This window comes from Cotesia glomerata, linkage group LG7 (assembly GCF_020080835.1).
Source record: "Cotesia glomerata isolate CgM1 linkage group LG7, MPM_Cglom_v2.3, whole genome shotgun sequence".
NCBI lineage: Eukaryota > Metazoa > Arthropoda > Insecta > Hymenoptera > Braconidae > Cotesia > Cotesia glomerata.
Window position 1 is genome coordinate 20817864 of NC_058164.1, and position 14055 is coordinate 20831918.

General features: G+C 29.9%; 1 protein-coding gene across 2 annotated transcripts in view; it reads right to left on the minus strand.

The window, feature by feature from the left end:
- Window positions 1–984: 984 nt before the first annotated feature.
- LOC123269911 (ubiquitin carboxyl-terminal hydrolase 48-like) overlaps window positions 985–14055 on the minus strand; it is a 92273-nt gene continuing 79202 nt past the window's right edge. For both annotated transcript variants that reach the window (XM_044735824.1, XM_044735823.1), the window contains exons 10-11: window positions 13637–13721; window positions 985–1059 (exon numbers count right to left, since the gene is read on the minus strand). In XM_044735824.1, coding sequence (XP_044591759.1) covers window positions 1037–1059; window positions 13637–13721 — 108 coding nt within the window. In that variant the 3' untranslated portion in view covers window positions 985–1036. The remainder of the gene's footprint in view (window positions 1060–13636; window positions 13722–14055) is intronic.

A 14055-nucleotide genomic window follows, 5' to 3' on the forward strand; every position in this document is an offset into this window, starting at 1 on the left:
CGAACATATTTTTCATCTCACATCGCTATGTCCACTCTTAAAGTAAGTCTTGTACACTTAAAAAAAAATTTTTTTTTGAAAAAAAATGGGTATTGTTGTCATAAACAATCAATTTATTAAAAATTTTACAGTTTTATTTTTTAGCTAAGAAATTAAAATTTTTTTGACAGTAATTTTCTTGTTGAAAAAAATTTTTTTTTTGATTTGAGATAAAATAATTTTAGTTAGATAACTTACGAACTTTCATTGAAAATTATTTTTTTTCCAAATCTAGATAACTTTTTCTCAACAAGAAAATTACTGTGAGAAAAATTTATAATTCTTCAGCTAATAAATAAAATTGTTTAAAATTTTCAATAAATTAATTTCTCATTTATTCAAAAGAAATTTTTTTTCTCAGTGTGATCTGAAAAAAATGAAGAATTTAACTTACCTCGTACTTTATCTTAATATTTGAAAATTAAAATAAAAACACATGTTATTTATTTTGTTTTTATTAAAACTGTACACATCTTAGATTTTTTTTACAAACATAATATAAAAATTAGATAAATCGTTACACTATTACAATTATTATTATCATTACTATTGGATCCCTATGCTCATTGAGTATTAAATCTCAAAAATTTTGAATCATTCAACTCTATGACTCATTGTTTGGACTTTTTTTAATCGAGTAGACTTCATTGATGAGCGCAACTATACAATAATCTTTTGCTATAACACAGTTCAAAGTTCACTTGGAAGATACAAATTTTTTTGTAAAAAAAAAATAAAAATATTATAAATCCATTAAGTTAAATTAATAAATTTGTTCCTTTTAATTCTTCACTAATTATTCTATCTTAAATACTATTATCATCATCATTATCATTAATATTAATATGTATAATCAGTGTGATTAAAAGCGTATAAAAATATTCTATATCCCATCTTTTACAATTTAAATTAAGAACAATTTATAATTTAATTTTCTAAATTTTCAATTGTTACTTTTAATTAATTGAGTTATTTTTTAGACCCACTCGTTTATCGATCAACTGGACACCAACTCAGTTCCTGAAAAAAAAAAAATAATTAAATTCATTTGTTAGTACAATAAAGAATAAAATAGAAGTAAAGAAAAAGCAAAGTTTAGCGAAAAGTAAAAAGTACAACTAAAACTTTAGTAGTCGCTCATTGTAACAATGCACGATATTCTCGGTTGGCTGCTTCGATTCTCCTATTTACATTAGTATACTCTTTATATAAACAGAATAAAAGCTTATCTTTCCGTAATTTTATCTCTGAAATCGACAGATATAATAAAATTGTTAGAATAATTTCATCATGTTTTTGTTTCTCATCAATTTAAGTAATTTATTTTTTTAATTTTAAATCATTGATCTCGAATTAATTCATTAGAGGTGAATTTTAGTAGATTAAATTTATTCACTAATAGAAAAAATGACATCATTAAAAAAAATTTTTTCTTCAAAATGTCATTCTTGTTTTAAGTAATTCAATTCTCTTAACTTAGGAAAATGATTCTTGAATCAAGAAACTTGGTTATTTTAAAATAAGATATATACAACTTCGCCCAAGAATCAACAGACTCGATAGAGTCTGGCGCCAAGTTCCGTTCTCAAGCCAGACTACCGAGTGTGTATATACCGTAAGAAGAACGGTTTTTTGAGGTTACAAATTTTTTTTAAAATTTATTTTGATTTTTTTTTTTTTATATGATATTTTATTATAGTAGTTCATGCTTTATATTACGCGTATTACTTGATTATTATCAATTATCTTTATAATTTCTATTTAAAATTATTAAAAATAATCAGCACAAACTATAGCGACCCAGATTTTTAGATTTTAACTTTTTTCTTATGTAAAAAGCGGACGGCCAGAGACTAAATAATATAAGGATGCATGCTAATCTTATAATAGATGAGAAACTACAGTGAAAAAAAGATATTTGACAGCTTGCAATTACACACGCCAGGCGGCGCAAGAATAACTTTTACATGAACTATAGCTTCAAGGGGATAGTTTGCCACCGGAAATGTATTAAATTAAAATTGTCAATTTTTATTATAATTACAAAAAAATACTGAAATCCGAACAAAAACAGTTTCACTGTAAAAAAATCACGTCAAGTCCACGTTCATAAGACTATAAAGAAAAAAAAATTTTATTTCTTTACAAAAAGATATAAAATAAAAAATTAAAAAATCCAAGTAACCGATATGGTTGTATATGATTTTCGGAAATTAAAAAAAATTTTGTTGTAAATTTAAAAATTAAAAGAAACAACTTTGGAACGTACTTGGTGTGCGTCATTGTGTACTTCAATTTTTTTTAAAAGTCCTAGTAGATAGATTTTAGGAATTTCATAAAAAGTGAAATTTTTCGTAACCACGCACACTAAATACGTTCCAAAATTGATTCTTTTAATTTTTAAATTTACAACAAAATTTTTTTTAATTTCCGAAAATCATATACAACCATATCGGTTACTTGGATTTTTTAATTTTTTATTTTATATCTTTTTGTAAAGAAGTAAAATTTTTTTTTCTTTATAGTCTTATGAACGTGGACTTGGCGTGATTTTTTTACAGTGAAACTGTTTTTGTTCGGATTTCTTTCTCTTGGATTAAGATAGACGGTAACATTGGTTCAAGATATTACCGACTTGTTCCAAGTATGGCGCGACTCTTGAATTAAGATATTATTTTACTTGTTTTAAGCATATAAATTTTTGTATTTTTGCTATTCTCTGCATAAATAAATATTTTTCGGCACATACAGAAATACAAATTTTTTTACTTCAAAGTTTTTTTCTGACTTAAGGAAGTCCTTTCGCTCCAGTTGAGTCACAACAACTGTAATAGTCAATATTCGATAAATTAAAATAAAAAACCCATAAAAATTCCTAAAGTTAAAAAATAAATAGTATATGAGGCATTAATCGTTGAAATTTTGAAAATTCAAAAAAAAAAATAGTTAAATAGAAAAATTAATTTGACTCTTGTAAATCAGCTGTTAGTAACCTGTCCGAGATTTGGCAACGCTTTATTTCGGTTGTTTACATTTTTATTTGCACAATATAACCTTAACCATATTTAACTTTTTGCGGTCAGTGTAAATAAATAAATTAATTGAAAATGTTTAGTCATAAAACCATAACATTCTAATGTCTCATGGCAGGAATGCTAGTATTTTAAAATTATTGTTTTATTTTTCAATTATGCAATATGAAAATTTGTTAACAATAAATTAACTAATAAGTATGTGTGAAAAACATAAGCGCGTTAAAGTTTAGTTTGAATTTATTAAATGGTCTGAAGCTCGCGCAATACTCAACGTTGCCAAATGTTCTGACGCCACTTAAATGTAGATTACTTAAAAATTTTCTGTGATTTTATAATTATAATTTCTTCATAAATTTCACGGCAACCTATATATTTTATTGCAAAAAATAAAACCTGAATATTTCGAAAACCTTATTTTGAGTTTTTTTTTTACCCCATCTAATCGGTGGTTAGTGCCATAATTCGAGAAAGATGTTAAGGTCTGATTTTCTCGTAAAACTCGGAAAAAATACTAACATTTTTAGAAATTTTTTTTTCAAAAATTTCCACGGTGAAAAATAAATTAAACTTCACTATTAGATGCATAAGGACTTTAACTATTAGATAAAAATTAATTTTATGCATAATCTAATATTTTTTATTTAACATTGATGGCGAAAGGACCTCTTTAAACTTATAACATTATAAATAAAAAAATTAGGAAAACGGTTGACCCTGAAGGCCATCCCTGCAACTTCCCGCTAATTCCATACTTAGGCGCTTAAAATTGCACCAATGACGTTTTTGAGCTCTTCGAGCTCAAAAATACAATTTATGGATTATTTTGAGCTCTCCGAGCTCAAAGAGATTGCTTTCCTATCTTTTAAAGCTCTTCGAGCTCAAAAGTCTGATAGAGATTTGATAAGACACTATTTTTTGAATTTTTAAACCACAATAACTTTTGAATGAATAAACCGATTTTTACGCGGTTAGAAGCATTCGACGCAGTTTTTCAAGCCTCACAAAGAATCTCAAATTTTGAATTGATTCGCTAGGAATTTTGGAGTTATTCCGAAAAAACACTTTTTCGGTTTTCTTTCGTTCACGATATCTCTCGAATGAATCAACCGATTTTGACCGGACTGGTGGCGATCGACGTGGTTTTTTGAGGTTAAGAGCTGATTAGTTTTTGGAATTGAACCTTTAAGCCGTTTAAAAGTTATTCCACAAAAACCACATTTGAAAAAAAATTTTTTTTCAGTTTTTTTAAGATTTCTCAAAATCTATTGATCTGAATCGGTCCAAATAGTTTTCAAAATCTAAGTTTGGTCAAGCTCTTTCGAATGGCACCAACCGCGATGAAATCGGTCAAGCCGTTCAAAAGTTATAAGCGGTTCCACACACACACACAGACACCGTGACAACCTCGCGGGGATAGTCAGGGAAGCTTCCTATGACCTTCAAACGTCGAGATCTGATGAAAACTCGATTTTTGTAAAACGGGGTGAAAACAATAACTTCCCGATCTTTGAAAATCTTCGATTTTCTTAGCGGGAAGTTAAAAATTTTTTCTTGAATCAACAATCAATAATTCTTGAAATGAAATAGAATTATTCTTTATTGAAGAGAATCGTTTTTGAATAAAGAATTCACTTGTATCGATCGAAGATAATATAGTCTTGAAGTAAGTAAAAATGTTATCGATCGGAGTGATTAGATCTCTCAATCCAAGAAACATGAATTCAAGATAAGAATATTTTAAAGTAAAACAGCTAGTTCTCTTCAAAATAATTTTCTTGGATCAAGAATATTTTTATCGAATGAAGATAGTTTTGTTATCAGTGTAAGAAGTGAACACGATTTCAAAATTTTAAATACACTGACAAAAAAATTATCTTGATTTGAGAGAAATATTCTCGATCCAAAAACAAATTCATTTTGAAGACGATTTTTTTTACACTTCAAGAATTTTTTGCCTTGAATCTCACTATCTTGGCTTGAGAAACCAATATCTTTGCTCGATAAGGATTGTCACTTGATTTAAGAGTATTTTATCTTCGATCGGTATAATCAAATTCTTTATTCAAGAGCAATTCTGAAATATTAATAATAATTTCGTTTTCTTCTACCAACTTTATAATCTTGGGTTAAAAAATAGTTTCGTCATTCAAAATACCAAAAAAATCTTTTAAGGTAGGACTATTGGTAGTAGAGTTACTATTTAGAGTTTAATAAAATTTGGTATGTCAGTAAAATATGATAACATAATAATCAGATTAAATTTTTGAAAAGCTACAGAGATTCAATAAAAAGTTATTGAATTTAATAAATTTTTGCGTTTAACATTAAATCTTACAAAAAATCACAGTTTTTTTTAGATTTCACAAAAAGTACCATTCAAATTTGCACACTTCATAACGCGAAGCGATTGAGGCAGTATTTTATTCTCGACACATGAAGGTCAAGCAATTTTGTAATCTTCAAATGCCTTTATCACAATCATACTGCACTTATATGATAATATGAGTGAGCATACATTGAGAAAACAATCTAATTAATCTATCTTTTTAAAACTATTTTAGTGACATAAAGTAGTAAAAATTCAAGAAATTTTTCCTCGAAACAAGTAGGTAATATCTTGAATCAACGTTACAAATCATGAAAATTTTTTAATTATTTATTTAAAAATGTACAGTAATGATTTAAAAAGAATAAAAATACTATTACTACGAGCCAAATAATTCCTAATAAAAATACTACCGTAATTGGTTTTGTCAGAAGACTATAATTATCATTATTTGAGAATACATTAAAATTAGTTTTTCGTTAGTGAAAAAACAAGAATTAAAAAAATGAAAATGGAATAAAAAAGAATAATAGCTTCTGGCGCTAACCCTCGAGGTTTAACTTGCCGATGTGCTGCTGAAATTGGGTAATAAAAATGTATCGTGCCTTTTCTAGACCTAACCTATATCTGTCTTACTTGTATATGTATAGAGTGAAAGATCTGTTCTGTTGATATTTATGTATATAGACAACGAATGAGAGTAAAGATTATCAATACAACCCCCTCGGCACCTTAGATCGTTTAAATATATACCGCTAACTTGATTGTTTGCCGACTATAGACCCTTTGGTTTTGTTCTCTCTGGTAAAGATATCTGCATGTCTTCGAGGGTCAACGAGCTGTTTCAGTAACTTACAAGAGTCATGATTTCTGTCAATATTTAGGGTTAATAAGAAGATTTTGCAATTAAATAGAAATAAAGGTTTGCTAAATTCGAAGGTGAATCAAAATAAAGTTTCAATTTACAAAACGTTTTCACTTATAATGTTAATACTATTATCAATTTTTAACTTCCCGCTAAGAAAATCGAAGATTTTCAAAAATCGGGAAGTTACTGTTTTCACCCCGTTTTTCAAAAATCGAGTTTTCATCGGATCTCGACGTTTTGAAGTCTTAGGAAGCTTTCCTGACTATTTCCACTATGGTGTATGTATGTATGTATGTATGTATGTATGTATGTATGTATGTATGTATGTATGTATGTATGTATGTATGTATGTATGTATTTTTGAACGGCTTGACCGATTGAATCGCGGTTGGTGCCATTCGAAAAGGCTTGACTGAACTTAGATTTTGGATATACTTTGAAATGATTCGGATCAGGAGATTTTGAGAAATCTCAAAAAAACTACAAAAAAAAATTTTTTCAAATCCAAAAACTAATCAGCTCTTAACACCAAAAAAACCACGTCGATTGCCGCCGGTTTGGTCAAAATCGGTTGATTCGTTCGTGAGTTATCGTTGACGAAAGAAAACCGAAAAAATTGTTTTTTTTCGAAATTACTCCGAAATTTTTTGTTCTATCAATTTAAACTTGAAGATTCTTCATGAAGCTTGGAAAACTGCGTCGAATGCCACAAACCGCGTGAGAATCGGATTATTCAGTCAAAAGTTATTGCGATTTGAAAATTCAAAAAATAGTGTTTTATCAAACTGCTATCAAACTTTTGAGCTCGAAGAGCTAAAAAGCTTAGAACAGCTAACTCTTTAAGCTCGGAGAGCTCGAAATAACATATAAATTCTATTTTTGAGCTCGAAGAGCTCAAAAACGTCATAAGTGCAATTTTAAGCGCTTAGATATGGAATTAGGAACTAGCGGGAAGTTGCAGGGATGGCCTTTAGGGTCAACCGTTTTCTAGATTTTTTTATTAGAGGTCGGTAAAAGAAAAAAACACTATTTACTGTACACGGAAAGAACAAGATTACAGTAGATAACAATCCAGATTATACTCATCCGAGATTGTATTCTGTAGAATTTGGATTATACTCAGTTGAATCTTGGATTATACCCAGTGATATCTGCGCCATTTTCTTTCTAGCGCATGCGCGTGAAGTGCTATTTACAATTTGTGAATTATAGTCAATTATCAGTATATTAAACATTAAACAAATAAAATCGGTGCATTAAACTTTGAACAATCTGCCCCATTCTTTAGATTGGCAACAATATGTAATCATTCGATAAAAAACTCTGATAGGGCCCTAGACCTTTTTGGGTTCAATCAGCCTATAACCACCAATGCATTGGCGTCCGTCCTGGTGTCCATGAGGAATAGAAACTAATTTATTCTTTGGTAACAATTTTGGACAAATAATGCAACATTATTAATTCAATCTATGTTGACCAAGTTTCAATTCATAACAGATGTTTAAAAGCATATTTTTTTTCAGTACTCTAACAATACGTTTTTCTTCTTATTATTTTTTCTTTTTAACTTCCCGCTAAGAAAATTGAAAATTTTCAAAAATCGGGAAGTTATTGTTTTCACCCCGTTTTTCGAAAATCGAGTTTTCATCAGATCTCGACGTTTTGAGGTCCTAGAAAGCTTCCCTGACTATTCCCGCGATGGTGTGTGTGTGTGTGTGTGTGTGTGTGTGTGTGTGTGTGTGTGTGTGTGTGTGTGTGTGTGTGTGTGTGTGTGTGTGTGTGTGTGTGTGTGTGGGTAAACCTCTCATAACTTTTGAACGGCTTGACCGATTTGATCGCGGTTGGTGCCAATCGAAAGGGTTCAACTGAACTTAGATTTTGAATACAAGTTGGACCGATAGATTTTGAAAAATCTTAAAAAAACTGCAAAAAAAAATTTTTTTCAAATCTGGTTTTTTTTTTAATAACTTTTAAACGGCTCGACCGATCAATTCCAAAAACTAATCAGCTCTTAACATCGAAAAACCACGTCGATCGCCACCAAGCCGGTCAAAGTCGGTTGATTCGTTCGTGAGTTATCGTTGTTTAAAAATTTATCATATAATTTGAAAAACTGCGTCGAATGCTGCCAACCGCGTGAAAATCGGTTCATTCATTCAAAAGTTATTGCGGTTTGAAAATTCAAAAAATAGTGTTTTATTAAACTTCTATCAGACTTTTGAGCTTGGAGAGCTCAAAACTACACGAACATTATATTTTTTAGCTCTTCGAGCTCAAGAACGTAATAAGTGCAATTTTGAGCGCTTAATCACGAAAGTAGCGGGAAGTTGCAGGGATGGCCTTCAGGGTCAACCGTTTTCCTAATTTTTTTCTTTTGTTTTCTTTTCAGTGTACTATTTTTAAATACATTAAAGTATTATCGTTTTTTACTTCCGTCTTTGTATTTTACAAATATGTAATAAGATATTGTAAAAGGACGTTAAATTTATACTTTAGTGACCCTGTTATTGGCCATTGCTGTTGGGTCTTTATGTAAAGAAAATAAAAATAAAATAAAATTAATTACTGTCTGAATATTTATATTTTGTGCTATGTAGCAACATGTTCTGTAATCGTTATAATTATTAAAATTGCAAGGTATGTAAAAATAGTGTATAAGACGTATGTTTTTATGTTTAGAGTTGTGACAATAAGATCTAACCTGTTCATAGTTCTATGATAATGCTAAATGTGCAGGCGCTAGAAAAAAAATCGCGGAGCTATCACTGGGTATAATCCAAGATTCTACTGAGTATAATCCAAATTCTACAATATACAATCTCGGATTATATCCAGTGGAATCTTACGCGGTATAATCTGAGATTTTACTAAGGGAAATGGAAGATTACAATGAGTATAATCTGGAATGTTATCCAGTGTAATCTTGTTCTTTCCGTGTACACTACAAGAATAAAATTGAAACAATAATTTCAATAGTAAGTTGATTAAAAAAAATTAATAAAGAAGTGCAAAAAAAAGATCACTTTCAAATTGTATGTAAAATCATTAATTGATCGATAAAATGTTATCAAAGATTTGCCACAGAATTGGGAAAATTTTTTTTGTATTGTTTGAACCCGTTAACGAGAACAAAATGAAAATTTCGAGTTCTTAAGTTACTTATTTTTTAAATAATAAAATACAATTTTTATAGACGCAATAAATGTCGAAACTAAAATTACACATTTTTATTATCGTAACAAGATAATTCAAAAAGGAGAAGAAATTGTTGGACGGTTGTTTCAACGCCTCGGATGCAGTCATTTGTACCTTAAGCCTGTAAATTATTCCACAGTACCAACGATAATGTAATAATAAGTATAAGCTTGAGTTTTAAAATACCAAAGAGAAAAGGATGAGAGAGAATAAGATTATCCTGAAGGTGTAACAACCAAGGGCTAACTTATAGTCCACAGGGTGAAGTATACTACACTATAGAGAGTTAGTGACCGACTATTATGTCGTTTCGAGACGTACCTCTCACCTTAAAACCCTCAAGCACTGCCATGAGAAGATTTTTTCGTAATAATTCTCCACTTTTCTGTTTATTTACTTTTTAAAGAACACCGCGAATGCAACGTGCTATCATTTGCTTTTGCTTTAACTAGCTTTTGAACGCACTCGCGGCTTGTAGTTAATAGTTACAACTAATTTAAGTTTGAGGATTTTAATTTCAATGCCAAGTTCTTTTTTTTTTTTTTATTTTTCAAAATTGTATTTTTACTCCAAAATAATGTTTTTTTACTTTACGAAATTAATTTCTCAATAAAAAATTAAATTTCGAAGAAAAGCAGATATCTTTTTCGGAAAAATTTTACTCTGACGAAGCACTTTAATATTTTTAAACAAGATATACCCGTAAAAATTTTTTTGACATGATCAATTCTTAACACAGGGCCGAAAATGGTCCAATGTGGCCTTATCAAGTTTACATGAAAATAAAGAAAATATTGTAATTTTTCAATTTTTAACTTCCCGCTAAGAAAATCGAAGATTGTCGAAAAATCGGGAAGTTATTGTTTTCACCCCGTTTTGCAAAAATCGAGGTTTCAACAGATCTCGACGTTTTGAAGCCCTAAGAAGCTTTCCTGACTATTTTTACGATGATGTCCGTACGTCTGTGTGTGTGTGTGTGTGTGTGTGTGTGTGTGTGTGTGTGTGTGTGTGTGTGTGTGTGTGTGTGTGTGTGTGTAAACCTCTTATAACTTCTGAACGGCTTGAGCGATTTTCTCGCAGTTGGTGTCATTAGAAAGGTCTTCGCCAAACTTAGATTTCCTGTAAGTTGGAACCCATTCGGATCAGTAGATTACGAGAAATTGCAAAAAAAGTAAAAAAAAAAGTTTTTTTTTTTCATTTTTTTTAAATATCTCCGAATTGGCTGAACCGATCGACCTCAAAAACTAATCAGCTCTTCAAATAAAAAAACCACGTCGATCATTGCAAGCTCGGTCAAAATCGGTTGATTCGTTCGTGAGTTATCGTTGTCGAAAGAAAACCGAAAAAAGTGTTTTTTCGGAATTACTTCGAAATTCCTGGCTCGATCGATTCAAACTTGAAGATTCTTTATGGAGCTTTAAAAACTGCGTCGAATGCTGCCAACCGCGTAAGAATCGGTTCATTCTTTCAAAAGTTATTGCCGTTTGAAAATTCAAAAAATTGTGTTTTATTAAACTGCTATTAGAGTTTTGAGCTCTTCGAGCTCAAAATGACATAAAAATGATATTTGTGAAGTCGAAGAGCTCAAAAATGTAGTGTGTAATTTTGAGCGCTTAAGTACAAAATGAGCGGGAAGTTGCAGGGATGGCCTTTAGTGTCAGCCGTCGTTCTAATTTTTGAGCTCAAAGAGCTCAAAGGCATAGGAAAGCTATCTCTTTGAGCTCGTAGGGCTCAAAATAACACATAAACTGTATTTTTGAGCTCAAAGAGCTTAAAGAGGTCATAAGTGCAATTTTAAGCGCCTAGGTATGGAATTAGCGGGAAGTTGCAGGGATGGCCTTTAGGGTCAACCGTTTTCTTAATTTTTTTTCTAGAAATATGTACGTCAATAAATTAAAACTTTTGATTTTAGATAAGATGCATCTATTTTTGTTATATTTGCTCCAATAGTTCAACTTTTGAGCACTGGGTGGCGTCCGTAAAGGGACTTTTTTCTTCAGACTTTATCATAATGTCTTTTCTTTACAGCCTAGGCCGTGAAGTTTACCTCCCCCTTTTTTTACAGACTTTTCGTGTACACCCAGACGGAATTGAGAGAGATTGTAAAAAAAAGTCACATTTTAGTGTACCGACCGATGACGTTGAAATTACGCCCTTAACGAACCTTCCCGCCACAAACCTTAAGCTTATATCGAAATATCGTTGCTGTCAGAAAACCGCCACTTCACGGCCTTATGATATAAATATCGATTTTTGTCAAATTATTTCTGCATCTTGAATCAAGATACACAGTAACGTTGGCTCAAGATATTACCGACGTGGAACAAGAACGTCACTAAGACTAAAAAATTTAGAATTTTTGTTACCTTCTATCAAAAATAGTCTTCATTACACTCCAAAATATATTGAAGTAAAAACTTTTTTATTTCAACAGGTTTTTTTTTGGTATTTCGAATAAAAAAACGATTTCTATAATCAAGATTATATAGTTCTTGAAAGAAAACAGATTTATTGTTAATTTTCAAGAATTTTTTTCAAATGGAGAAACTGATTGTACCGATCGAAAATAAAATAGTATTCAATCAAGTGACAATAGTTATCGATCGAAGACATTGGTCTTTTAAACCAAGATATCGATATTCAAGACATAAGACAATAAATTTCGAATCCAGATAGTTTTTTAATCACTTAGCTTAGTTCCCTAGTAGAAATGATCAATTTTTCACTCGATTAAATCTAGTATCTGGCTAGCGATCATATCTAGTAGCTGGCCAGCAATTAAATCCAGTAACTGGCTCGCGAAACTAGGTAAAAACTAGAAATCGCACCACCTACAACTAAATCGTAAACATTGGTCACATAGATGTTCTGCTTATATTAGTGTGTGTGTATGTTTATTTTTTCACATTAACCTGTAAGTTGAGTTATCTTTCGTAAATATTAAGAAACGGTGTAAATAATTAAAAAATTTGTGTATTTCAATATAAAAATAATCTGTTATATATTTAAAAAAATGAATGAAATAAAAAAAATTGACATAATAACCGAATTACGGTTATGGGCAATCAAAACAAATACTCCAGACTGTCATCTAGATGAATTATTAAAAATTTCATAATTATTCCGTTTATTAATTATTACTATTTTTATTATTATTATTATTTTTTATACAATATATTTTCTGTAGACTGGGCCGTCCGGATTATTTTTTCAGTCAAATTTACCTTTAATGACAAATTTATATACGAATTTTAAAATCGTTTATGCCTGGAGGGAATACAGGCGAACGATATTATAAATTATTAGATAAATAATTAGTTAAAAAAAAAATTCGTGCAATAGACTGGACAGCCAATAAAAAAATTCAGATTTATGGTATTATTATTATTATTATTACTATAATTTTGAATTGTAACAAACTTATCCACATTTAATTTTAAATAATCTCAATTCCTACACGTGTCGTCATGTTTTATTTGATGTCTAGTAAAACTGGCCAGTAACTAGACAGTTACTGGATATTATAATAGCCACTTCCTAGCTCAAGTTTAGTTAAACTAGCCAGTTACTGGCCAGATACTTGATGGCATTTCTACTAGGGTTATAATTTAATTATGAAGATTAACGAACTATATTGGCCTTGATTGAAGAATTACTGCCATCTCTCCTGAAAGTCTACCCTAAAATTCTATTTCTCGTATTGTTCTGTAAATCGTAGCATATTTGTCAGATTTGAGTTGTTACTTGCAGCATGAAAGCAAGAATAAATGAAAGTAGTTGTAGAGTTAAGTGGATTGGTTTCATCTCTTTATTCTTACTCTTATTATTTTATTTCTTCATCTTATTCTTCCTTCCTCAGAGAATAGCATATTCAATCGACAGCAGCTACCGAAACTTCGACCTCACAATTCGCGAGCCCTTTATTCTCGGAGAGTTCTCGATTTACTGAGGAATTCATTTTCACCCTCTTTCTAATTTTTTTCAATCACTTCTCTTCACACTCACACATACATAAACACATATATCTGTATTTATTTATTTATATAAATTTATTTATATAAAAGTGTTTATCTAATTTGGTACAAAAAAATTTTTTACAATCCTCATAAAAACTTACGACTTTTTTACTTGTCGAATAGTTTTTTATAAAATTTAATAAAAAATTGCACTTACCCTTAAAACCTTTCTCTGGAGAGGCAGCTTCTGGTCCTACGGAGTCTGATTCCGGATTTGTTTCTCCATCTTGAGGCGTGTCAATCTGAAAATTAAGTCATCGAAATCTTTATTTAAAATTTTAGCGTTTTTAATTTTTTTTTTTTTCATGTTAAATATTCAGAAGTAACTTTTTTGTTTTTAAATATATGTAGTTAAAAAATTGAGATAAATTGAAACCACGTAGGTGTAAGTACTCATTTAACTTTTTTCCCAACGGTCTAAAAATAGCATGTCATATATACAATGTACTCTTTATTTCGTACACATATGTTCACATGTGGTAATTCTGTTTTAATTCTTACTAATTTAATTTTTTTTTGCAATATACATCAAATCGATGAATTTTTTCTTTAAGTAATAAACTTAATTAGTCTTTT